This window comes from Corticium candelabrum, chromosome 16 (genome assembly GCF_963422355.1).
Source record: "Corticium candelabrum chromosome 16, ooCorCand1.1, whole genome shotgun sequence".
NCBI classification, from domain to species: Eukaryota; Metazoa; Porifera; class Homoscleromorpha; order Homosclerophorida; family Plakinidae; genus Corticium; species Corticium candelabrum.
The window spans coordinates 3641237-3652392 of NC_085100.1; the positions used below are offsets into that span (position 1 = coordinate 3641237).

Consider the following 11156-nt stretch of genomic DNA (forward strand, 5'->3'; position numbering starts at 1 on the left):
CTTTGTTAATATATCACATGACAACAGGATGGTTTACAAAAGTATCATCTACTTCCCCCGCCAACGGAAGTCGAAAAGGGAGGGTGTCTTTGTCAAAAAGGAGTTTTAGCTTGCAGATGCTTTTAACTAGACACAAATACGAGCAGCAACAGTCATAGAAGATTCTATTTGTATGTACTATTTTGTAAGGGGTGGAGCCGAAAACACGTGGCTTGCCAGTTTGCGCACGCGTATTTAGTGTGATCGACGTGAGACGACCGAAGAGGTATCGGAATCAATCCTGAGCTTCAGCGTTTACGTAGTTTTCGAGACACGCAAAACTAGTACTTGTGTGATTGTAGAACATGGTGCGCTACGCTACTGAACCAGAAAACCCAACGAAAAGTGAGAAATATCGCACTAATCTCAATCTCACTATTGAGTTTACCATTTCTTGTTCTAGGCTGCAAGACCCGCGGATCATACCTAAGAGTCCACTTCAAGGCATTCACTCGCTTCCACGAACACAGACACAGCCGTTTCTGTAACGAAGTCTTTCTGTCTTTGCAGAACACGAGAGAGACTGCCCAAGCCATCAAAGGAATGCACATTCGTCGTGCCACTCGCTATTTGAAAGAAGTATTGAAGAAAAAACAAATCGTGCCGTTCAGGAGATTCAATGGCGGAGTCGGACGGAAAGCCCAGGTAAAGAACCACAACTGGACGCAAGGACGCTGGCCGAAGAAGAGTGCACAGTTTCTGTTAGACCTGCTGAAAAACGCCGAGTCGAATGCTGAAGTAAAGGTAATCAAGCTCGTGTGTAAAACGTTAGGTTTAGTCGTTGTGAAGTTGGACTGTGTCAGGGTCTGGAACCGAATGCGCTGGTTATTGACCACATTCAAGTGAATGCTGCACCTAAGATGAGACGTCGAACTTACAGAGCCCATGGAAGGATAAATCGTAAGTCAGACGCAGTCTTGGTATTACATCCATTGGTAATTAAGTAGTTAATGTTGATAATTACATCCATTGGTAATTAATTAATTAATCTTGGTAATCAGATGTTGTTGTTTTCTGATTTCAAGCTTCTGGGGCTCAAGTATGCACGCACAACAATTGTGTCGATTGTTTGTGAAAATGTAAACTATTATGGTTGCTAAACACCACTAAAACGTAAATTTGGAAGAAACAATATGGATGACCCGACGAAGTATAGTTACTGTTATATGGCAGGCCTCTAATGTGTTGCAAAGAGTGCCCGATAGGGCACTATTTTCATACTTCTGAAACATAGGGCATTATTATTTTGGAAGCACAAGGACTGTTGCATTGTTCTTTTACATACCATCACACTACACTACCGCAACAAACTACCCAATCTAATGGTATAGTTGTAGTGGTATGTATCCTGACATATGGTATTCTACAAAGAGTCCCGTGCTCAAAGAGGAGCCTGTAGAGACTGAGATTTACAGTATAATTTTAGATGTGTGTTTGTGGTTACTGGTAAATGTACTTGTGTACTCAGTAACAGTACTGCCAGTAATTGACTTCAATTGGTAATTATCTCAAACTTGCCAACTATTTCTTAGAGTCATATTGCTTTTAACAGTCCATGGTCTTTGTTAGACATTTTTAGCTACGAGCGTAAAAGAAGGACACCACAATAAGTGGTGGACTGCTTCGCGAGAAGCTTACTCTAAACGGGCTCAATTGACTTCCGGTCTGTCTGTCCGGATGTCGTTACCTATCTATCTATGTTTGTATGTTTGTAAGTGCGTGTCATGCTCGGGGATTTGTTTTGAGCCATTCAGCAGTCGTTTTAGGATGCGAAAAAGAGATGACGTAACAATAGCTCATTGGCTCTTGAGAATTTGTTGAGCCCTAACAATCCCGCACATTATTTAAGACAGGAAAGCCGAGATGTCATATCCGTAGCAAAAACATTAACTAAGGTGAAACCGGTGGCAACTGAGAAGCGCAGAGTAAAGTTCAGGCTAGAGTTGTACGCGTCTGTTACTTTTTTTACAGAAAATTCACAAAACAAACGAATCCATCGTTCTTCAAGAAGCCAAGCTAAGGTCCCAGGGAACATGCATGTACCGTTGCACACGACCAACATGTCATCCACGATCTTCAAGAGAGCAATTTGTTTAGCTGTAAGTAGGACTGATGATGAACGATCCGGATCGGCAGCGTCTTGCAAGAAAGATTTGCAGGAAAGGCTAACGCTGCTTTCTTTTGGATGAGGTCACTACATGTCGCTTCACAGTATTTCTAGGAGACATACGAGATCAATCTATATCTAGCTATGATGAATTATCATCGGAACAAAAGATGCTTGCAACGTAAGGCTCAACGAAAGCATGCTAATCGCGTCCACCTTGATAGTTAACTGCAAGTGATGCTAGAGCGCTACACAATCAAGAAATAACGTGGCTAACAAGCCCACTCCCTGCAAGAATATATTTAAATGAACAATCGACGTTGGCGCTGCATACTTTCTTCTGGATCTGGTCGCTACACATACATGCATGTCGTATTTAATTCCCATGCACGTACATGGATCTCTAGTACCACGAAGTAACGAAAGATGATAGCAACGGCTCATTGAAAGCATGATAATCGTGTCCACCTCAAGTGATGCAAGAGCGCTGACCTGCAGAATTGAGAAATAACATGAACAAGCCTGCTCTGTGCAGCTGTCACGCATGTGCATGTCCTGAATTGGTAGTGTGGGACATTGATGACATTTGGTTAATTATCTTTAATCACATCAATGAACCCCAAAGAATTATACATTTTAGCAACAAGCTAATGATTAATTGATGATAATGACAATAAATACACACACACACACACACACACACACACACACACACACACACACACCACACACAGCTCTAAAGCAAGTAGAACACAGCTTCATTTACTAGTTTAATTACTTATTACTGTCTCATCTGTAAATGGTAATGAACCAATATTCTGTTTGTCATCACAATACACTTTGCCTTACATCTGTTAATAACTATTCATTGCCAATGTCTGGATAATGTTGTGTGTCCTCATTGTGCCCCATGATGATTAGTGCTCTTCCCTGTAGTTAGCGTGCTTAATTAACACTTGCAATGCATAAGTACCTGCATAACTTGTTTACCTGAAATGTGACTGCAGAGCAAGAGATGAAATAATAATTATTAGAGTCTCTGGCTGAAATATTGGGTCACTGTCCAGCCTGACAAAAGTGTAGACCCCTGTGGATATTATTGTTTGTGGAAATACCATATTGATGACCATAAGAGGTATTGAAACATGCTACCTTGTTTATTGGTCTGGGGCTTATAATCCATGTGGAATCAGGATCCCTTGTGCATGTGGCAGTGCAAGCAAATAGACCACTTATGATATTTGTGGTTTCAAAGACACCACCAAGAATTCTCTTCCTAGAATGCATGGAGCAGGATATGCCAAAGGAAAGCAAACATGTGGCTTGAAGAAGGAAATGGTGGATATGGGAATTGACTTGGATGACAAATTGATCAGTGTTGCTGTCCCTTTGTTGACTTACCTGTCAGTACCTATTGTTATCGTGTCACAACAAAGGAAGCACTAGAATATATTCCTTGTAATATGGTTGTATTTGTACAAACAGGCCATGTTGGTACACTTATAAACTGACCTCATGGGATGTTTTGATTCCCATGACTGGTCTGCAATAATTACATTAGACCCACTAGTTGATGTCCTCTGAAATGCAGTCTTACTGCAATGTTGCAAGGGTTGGTTGTGAACCAGGCAATTATGTTGTATGTAACCACCCGGATGGTGTTCTAGTTAGACATAATGGAAGGGAACGTTAACCAATAGGGTTTGAGCAAATTCAGCACGTTATTTCTTTAATAACCAATTGTATGTTCATGAAAATGGAAGTTATTAGAAGGTATCCTTGATGACTGCATCTGCAAGTGGAAATCCCTGAGAAACAAATCCATTCGTGAATTAAAACGACTAAGGAGAAAAGGTCCAGGGAAGCATGCAACAGAGCAGTCAAGGGACCAAAGGTCAGGGTACTGTACAACTCAAACTAGATAACAGCATTGAATGAACGTGTGAATGCTATCTGTATCTTACCTTATGCTGTTCAACATTCCCATATGTTACATTAGGTTTGCTCAATGAGATCTGTGAACCGGCCTCACTAACCTTGATGTGGGTACTTACATAGTCACAATTGATGTGGTCTAATTCATTTCACTTGGGGTTAATTATTAATACATATTTCCTTGAATAACAAGGTGTTCGATTAGTAGGCCTGCTCAAATAGTAACCCATGGATCCAATCAGTGGGAGGGAAACAAAAATTATTGAGCGGTTAATTTGACAGTTTTGAGTCAAGAGTGTGTTCCTCTAATACTTGCATACCTCTTTACTTTAACTTGAACCATGATGGCAGACATTGAAAAAATAGCAGCTCATGCTCAATTAATAACTCTGCTTAATTTAATAGTAACCCGTAATTCCAATCAGTTTGAAAAATAGTAACCCACGGGTTACTATTCAAAGACATACCTGCTAGAGCTTGTAAAGTTGACTAAACGTTACTTACCAAAGGAAAGATACTCATGCATTTACAGTAGCACAGGCAGAACACCAAGATTGTTCATTGTCTTTGAGTGTACAGCCTGACACACCAAACGTATTTATTACATTTAATGTTATGCGTTTAGCATATATGTCATCTCCTTGTCACATCGAGATGATACTGACAGAACATGAAGATGTCGTACCAAAAGGTGAAGACGATGTCGGACAGAAGAAGAAATTATCGAAGAAGAAGCTCGCTCGCCAGAAGCGCGAACAACGAGACTAAATATATATACACCTACGATTTCTGTTTGACAATAAATATTGTTAAAACCAATCACTCATTAGCAGTTCGCTTTTTTATTTACACACATCTAGTAATAGTCTGGTAGTCACCCAGGGTCTTAAGTTTATCTACTACCTAGGCATTGAATCTTATTAACGTCGTGGCTCTCTCACCCTGCCATACAATAAATAATCGCAAGACAGTTGCCTGAAGAATTATCTTAATCAATAATTTTCTACCCGCTACACTGTTGTTACCTGCTGTAGCAAAATAGATATCTGCTGTATCCCCCTCTGCCTCTAAAAATCAAACTGCAGTGCTGCCGGGACCCGTGAACGTTGGTAATAAGTTGTCGTCCGGAGTATTGTTGAAGTATTGAGACGATGCGGCATCCATCGCTGGCTGGTGATCGCCGGGAATCGTTCGCTTTACCCATTCAGCACACTCTTCGTCTGATACACCTATAGTCTTCACAAACGGATGCGTCTGTGTGGACATAATGTGTGTGTTAGATTGGAAGCATGTGATCACTAGAGGATGTACTGTACTGACCAACAATCCCGCTAGACTCGGTCGTTCTTTGGGGTTCTTGGCAAGGCTGAAAACAGGTTGAACTTGATGAGAGAAACCTTTTTAGTAATTATCGATAGCCTTGCTCACCACTTGTCAACAAAATCTATGAAGTCGTGTGAGAAGTCATACTTGTCGGGAAGAGACGGTGGAGGCTGCAAAGAAAAGGTAATGAGCAAATCTTAGAAAATCAACTCTAGCAATCCATGCAACCTAAACAGGGTACTCTCACTGATACGATTCCTGATAAGCTACAGCATGCCTTCTAGAAATAAAGCACTAGTGCAAACCCTTGGCATGCCATAGCTATGCAGCTTGAATGTAGAGATTAGATAGATGGCGAGAAGGGGACTGGACACATTGAGTGGTGAGATACATGGTCACGTTACAAGGTTGCCTAGCAGGTCATCTAGTCTTACATCAAGTGACTGACCAGCACTACTGTACCTAGCGTTTCACTCGTAGTACGTAATAAAGTATTTAATAAATTTAAAACAATTTTATTGGTCATTAGTTGCCCATAATGAGACATGCTCATTACTGCCAGCCATCTTGATGATGCTGTGCCTACTTGTGGTGATGCCACCAAGTGCCAAGCTGCCCGAGCTGCTCTTACCAACTTTGGGGCAATAATGTGGGATGGTAGCACTGCTCTACTGCTATTGATGATTTCGTGTGCCTGCTATAGACTCCATAAACTGGTCTCATCTCGTCCTAGTGAGAGGTGTCCACGTCAGGCTACCAACTGCGAATACTAAGAAATTACAGCAACCTAGATATAATAACATGCCAACAACAGCTACCTGTATATAGACTAGGAGAAATGCCTGAAGTACAAGATAGACACAGTCAAGGGATGAAAGTATGAAAGAAATCGGGTTTGCTGGAGTAAGCCTCCATGCCTACCCTTCACTCCTAGTCCTAGTCCTTAACACCCTTAAATGCAAAACAATTCATTGGACTGTTTTACACCTCTAGACCACCTGTTCATGATAACTGATGATCTGTTTGAACTCTCTTGTGCATTAGGACCAACCTGACCACGATTCAAGATAATTTTAGTGTTGGTTAGTGCAGCAGCATTGAATGCTAATTACCCATATCAGTTGCTGACATGTGGTAAGTCCTTAATAGAGTAAAACACCATCCCATACTGTAGGTGTTGCCAACTATTGCAACATCCCTCTATTCTAAATCGAGCCACAAAAATAAATTGCTTACCTCGTCGACGATGTATTGAAGAAGTTCAAATATTGCCATGTTCTTTACAGCTGGACCTTCTTGTGCTGTTGTTTCTGCTCCATGAATGATTTCTTCATCGACTTTCACTGTTCCTTTACCTGCGGGTGGCCTCGACATTGCTTCGTCTAGTTTTTCGGGGCTAGGCGGGGGAATGGGATATAATCCAATAGCCATTTCGATCAATGCCAGTCCCATGCTCCAAATGTCGGATTGAACGGAGTATCTTGCTCCCTGAAGACGTTCGGGCTGTAAACAATCCACACACATGTATAATTGCACATCAAGGGACCCACCAACCAACCAACCAACCAAACCACACACACACACACACACACACACACACACACACACACACACACACACACACACACACACACACACACACACACACACACACACACACACCACTCACCACCCACCCACATCTTTGCACCCACAACCATACCAACCACATTACACAAACCATAGCACCTGGTCATACCACAGATCTGAGGCAATAGACCTCACTCATAAATTAATCAAGGGTTCAGGTGCTTGCACCCACAACACAACTTTCTCCTTCTTACTCGACTAATTGAAGAAGAATGACTTGACTTAAAGGGTAATAAACTAACCTCAAAATTTCAGCCTGTAGTATACTCATTGAGTTAACTATTAGACAGGTACAGACCCATCAAGTTGTCTACCTTCTAGTGTGGCACTCTACTGCTATGTGATTGCAATACTTGCTATTTGACAACCACACAGTTGCTACTAGCATTATATGTGGGAAGTAACAGTTACCACAAAATGAAACTACATCATGTAGGAAGTCTGTCCATCACTTCATCCACCCCATGGTGCCACGTGACTCTTGGACGAGAGATCAGTAGTCATGAAGGTGCTAAACGATTTGTCGAAATGTCGATTAGGCGCCTTACTCTTTGAAACACCTAAATTGGTGCACCTTTTACTTCTATGTGTTGTATTAAAGCATAGGCCATGGCGATCAGACACTTCTAGTGCTAAAATGTTTTAGCTATTGTACCTAATGATCCCAGGTTATTTGACTTCGCATAAAGCACAGACACAAAACCTTCGCAAGTTCACAGAAATTTGTTGACAAATGGCCTTCCGACTGCTAGAAGATCATCTAGCACAGATAGACATGCTCATTAAAACATTATATGTTACACGTTGAACAAAACATTACATGAGTATGACAGACAGGTAAGTTCGAATACACTGGAATTGAAAACGTTTCCTGAGTACGTTTGTTGCTACTCTTGTGATTAAAGTTTTGCATCACAGTGGTGTATAGCCAGGATTACAAACCAGGAGGGTGTTCAACATAAACGATATATTATATACATTTAAACTTGCTGTAAAGGGTTGCCTGCATGTGAAAAAGTCAAGCTAATTGCAGTACATGTACTGCATGCCTGCCTTGGAGTACGGACAGTCACCTGCTCAGATATTTTTAAAGGCATTGTCACAGGTCTTGCAGCAATCTGGTAGCGATGATAGGTAAGCAGTATGTCTGGGAGCTCTGGCACGATGGACAATGAATAGTGAGCAATAGAGACGTCCAAGCATCACAAATGTTGTACTCAACTTATTGCCATTACGGTCCTAACTCCTTCTAGTTACACAGTTGCTAGCTTTACTACTGCTGGGCCTACTCCTACAACTTCGAGTTAGAAAAGACAGGGACATTGGCAGCAACTACTTATCACTCTCTCAGTGGCCTCTTCTCCGTACAAGCTAATTACACTTGCATGAGTATTACAATCGTTGTTACTAAGAATCATGTTCCTGGCAGATTAGCAACAGCAAGTATTGCCTTCTTTGTAAGGAGGCCATGGTAGCTGGAAACAAGAGGATATTAATTAATCTAATCATGCCACATGCAGTTTCTATATGTATGGTATTAGCATTGACAGTCAAAGCCCCAAAGATGTGGTCATAGGTATCACATGCATTTTCCTATACAAGGAAACCTACCAGCTTCAAACTTCAAGGCCTATCCTGTCCACAACAATTAGGTTTTGGTGATAGCAGGAGAGTCAATGGATTTACAATCCTATTGCTTGCAGTTTCGTTAAACAACTGTAGATTTGGACTTCCATTGTGTGGATTTTGGTTGGCAGGCAACAGAGGGTGTGGTCACACTATGTCCAGTTCTGGTACATGAGGCACAAGGTGTCTTTGTTTGAGACTACTGTATATGTATGTACCCACCATTGCAGAAAATAAAGCAACAGAGTTCATAGATGTTCAATGGACCACAGACAAGGAGAAACAAAGTCATGCATAGTTTTGGAAGGGCACAGTTAATTAAAGTTGAATAAATATCATCCTCGTCTCAACTATCCCTCTGCAATCGTCAGTGCAGCAAACTGGTACGGCAATTCTAGAGAGGTCCCATGTGCTGTGCAAGCAAGGAACATGGACAAGACACACACATGCACACACACATGCACACACGCATACACGCATACACACACGCACACACACACACACACACACAGCACGCACACACACACACACACACACACACACACAAAGCACGCGCACACACACACACACACACACACACACACACACACAGCACGCACACATGCGCGTGCACACACACACACACACACACACACACACACACACACACACACAGGCATGCATGCACATACACACGTACACACACACACACACGCACGCACACACACGCACAGGCATGCATGCACATACACACGTACACACACACACTATTACATCAAGAACAATAACCATGACCACATTGACAAAAATTCATCACAAAGCCACAAATCTATTCCACACCTACCAACTACCAACACTGAAAGGTTTGAATTTAGCCAATCTCACACCAGATTACACAAAACACTGAAAGCCACAGTTTACTCACAGACATATATGATCTTGTTCCAACAAACGAGTCCACCATAGAATCAATGAGCTGCCCACTGACTCCAAAATCACACAATTTGATCTCTCCCTTACTATTGACGAGAACGTTTGAAGGCTTCACATCTAAAATGCAAAAAGTTTTTCTCTAAACCACAATCGATCAGACTTCAAAAGACTGTACACCTCTATGCATAATCTGTAATTGCTCTCTCAAATACCGCAACCCGCTAAGTACCTGCAGGTCACAACCACAAAGCCAAATCCAACTTAGTGCAGGAGAAAGCAAGAACAGACGGAATTGACACCCACGTGTAGAGTAATCTTGGCAATCATTCGCTCTGGTATCCTACCACACCGTCTCAAGACCAAGTCGAGTGAGCCGCCATCCTAACACAAACTCTCGCAATAGTTATTCACTAACTTGTCGAGGAATGTCACCAATGACTTGCCATGTATTCCATGCATATCGAAATTTCGCGGTCGAGATAATAGGCACCGAAGAAACCGACGATATACGGCGAGTTACAGTCGTGGAGGACCTTCAACTCGCGCATGATTTGATTCCTCACGGCAGGCTTGACCTCCAAATGAATCAACTATATACATACACACACAGAGAGATGACAGATCACTAGGTGGTCTATCGAGCCACAGGCGCGCAAAAAGCGGCGAAACCGGTCGAAGCGCAACGAGCCGACCAAACTCGCGACGCATGCAACAACAGAACGGACCCGACGACGCACCTTCCTCGCCATCACGACGCCCGTCGGTATATGACGGACCTTGTCGACGACGCCGCCGTTGCCGTGACCGAGCTCGACGATTTTCTCGACGTCCTCCTCGCGAAGTTCCGTGTCGATTTTTGTCTTGAGAAGATGGAAGTCGGCCTGGTCAAAACCGTTCAACTCGAGCCTCGACAGGCCGTCTTCGGACGACCTAAAATAGTTAGACGTTTCGAAATGTGTCGGAGAGTCTTGAATTCGAGGCAGAGGCCTTACTTTGATTCGTCTGATGATTGGGAGGCAGGCAGCACGATTGGCTCGGGTGTGCGCTTGACGTCGATGGTCAGGTTCGGTTTCTTTCGTTTCTGCATCCTTGGCTGCAGCGGCAGCAGGTGAAAAGTCGTCTCGCCTGCGGTTGTCTTTTTTCACTGCTCTCTCTGGTGAGTTGTCTGCCCTTTAGAGTTGGGTGTGCGCATGTGCAAGAGGATGACGTTATGACACTAACCTCGCTCACGGGTTCAGTGGTGGGAGCCTTTGATTGTTTAGAGCGTTTCTGATGTCACTTTGTAGAATTAAATAGCGTCTGAATTTGTGAGGGATGGGCTTGAAAGAGCTGTACCAGAGAGATCTAGATTCTCATGATCACTAAAGTAGCCTAGAGTGCTGGGTATTTGTGCAGTATACATGGATTCAGTTAATTAAAATGAGTGTGCATGGGCAACCTCGAGCCAGGGACACTTATGTGTGCACGAACAGTTTAGCGTCAGTTATCCGAAATATGCAGGATTTGGTAAATTGCAGTGTTCGGATAACTGACAGTGACATGCTACGCTAGAGCATGCGCACGTGCCAACGAGAAAAAACTAGAC

At 42.7% G+C, this 11156-nt stretch overlaps 2 protein-coding genes across 3 annotated transcripts; one reads left to right on the forward strand and one right to left on the reverse strand.

Annotated features, from left to right (window-relative positions):
- The first annotated feature begins 226 nt into the window (after nt 1–226).
- LOC134192602 (large ribosomal subunit protein uL22-like) lies at nt 227–4900 on the forward strand. 2 transcript variants are annotated; one of them, XM_062661349.1, is made up of 6 exons: nt 227–265; nt 342–384; nt 443–483; nt 550–783; nt 843–939; nt 4707–4900. In XM_062661349.1, exons 2-6 carry the CDS (start codon nt 345–347, stop codon nt 4847–4849), a joined length of 555 nt encoding a protein of 184 aa, XP_062517333.1. In that variant the 5' UTR covers nt 227–265; nt 342–344; the 3' UTR covers nt 4850–4900. The 2 variants fall into 2 exon arrangements, with proteins under 2 accessions (XP_062517333.1, XP_062517332.1); XM_062661348.1 differs by having other exon boundaries at nt 230–384.
- Nucleotides 4868–10752, reverse strand: LOC134192601 (dual specificity mitogen-activated protein kinase kinase 1-like). Its single transcript, XM_062661347.1, has 10 exons — nt 10564–10752; nt 10309–10501; nt 10015–10161; nt 9875–9952; nt 9749–9800; nt 9564–9688; nt 6641–6907; nt 5510–5574; nt 5402–5447; nt 4868–5335 (listed from the first exon to the last, which is right to left on the reverse strand). Exons 1-10 carry the CDS (start codon nt 10656–10658, stop codon nt 5156–5158), a joined length of 1248 nt encoding a protein of 415 aa, XP_062517331.1. The 5' UTR covers nt 10659–10752; the 3' UTR covers nt 4868–5155.
- Between the last annotated feature and the right edge of the window lie 404 nt (nt 10753–11156).

Excerpts from the sequence above, each read along its gene's own strand:
- LOC134192602 (XM_062661349.1), top strand. The coding sequence starts at position 345 with ATGGTGCGCTACGCTACTGAACCAGAAAACCCAACGAAAA. Across the intron at positions 484-549 it reads ACCTAAGAGTCCACTTCAAG|AACACGAGAGAGACTGCCCA; the intron begins GCATTCACTCGC and ends CTGTCTTTGCAG. Across the intron at positions 784-842 it reads AGTCGAATGCTGAAGTAAAG|GGTCTGGAACCGAATGCGCT; the intron begins GTAATCAAGCTC and ends GGACTGTGTCAG.
- LOC134192601 (XM_062661347.1), bottom strand. The coding sequence starts at position 10,658 with ATGCAGAAACGAAAGAAACCGAACCTGACCATCGACGTCAAGCGCACA. Across the intron at positions 5,575-6,640 it reads TTCAATACATCGTCGACGAG|CCTCCACCGTCTCTTCCCGA; the intron begins GTAAGCAATTTA and ends TTTTCTTTGCAG. Across the intron at positions 5,448-5,509 it reads ATAGATTTTGTTGACAAGTG|CCTTGCCAAGAACCCCAAAG; the intron begins GTGAGCAAGGCT and ends ACCTGTTTTCAG.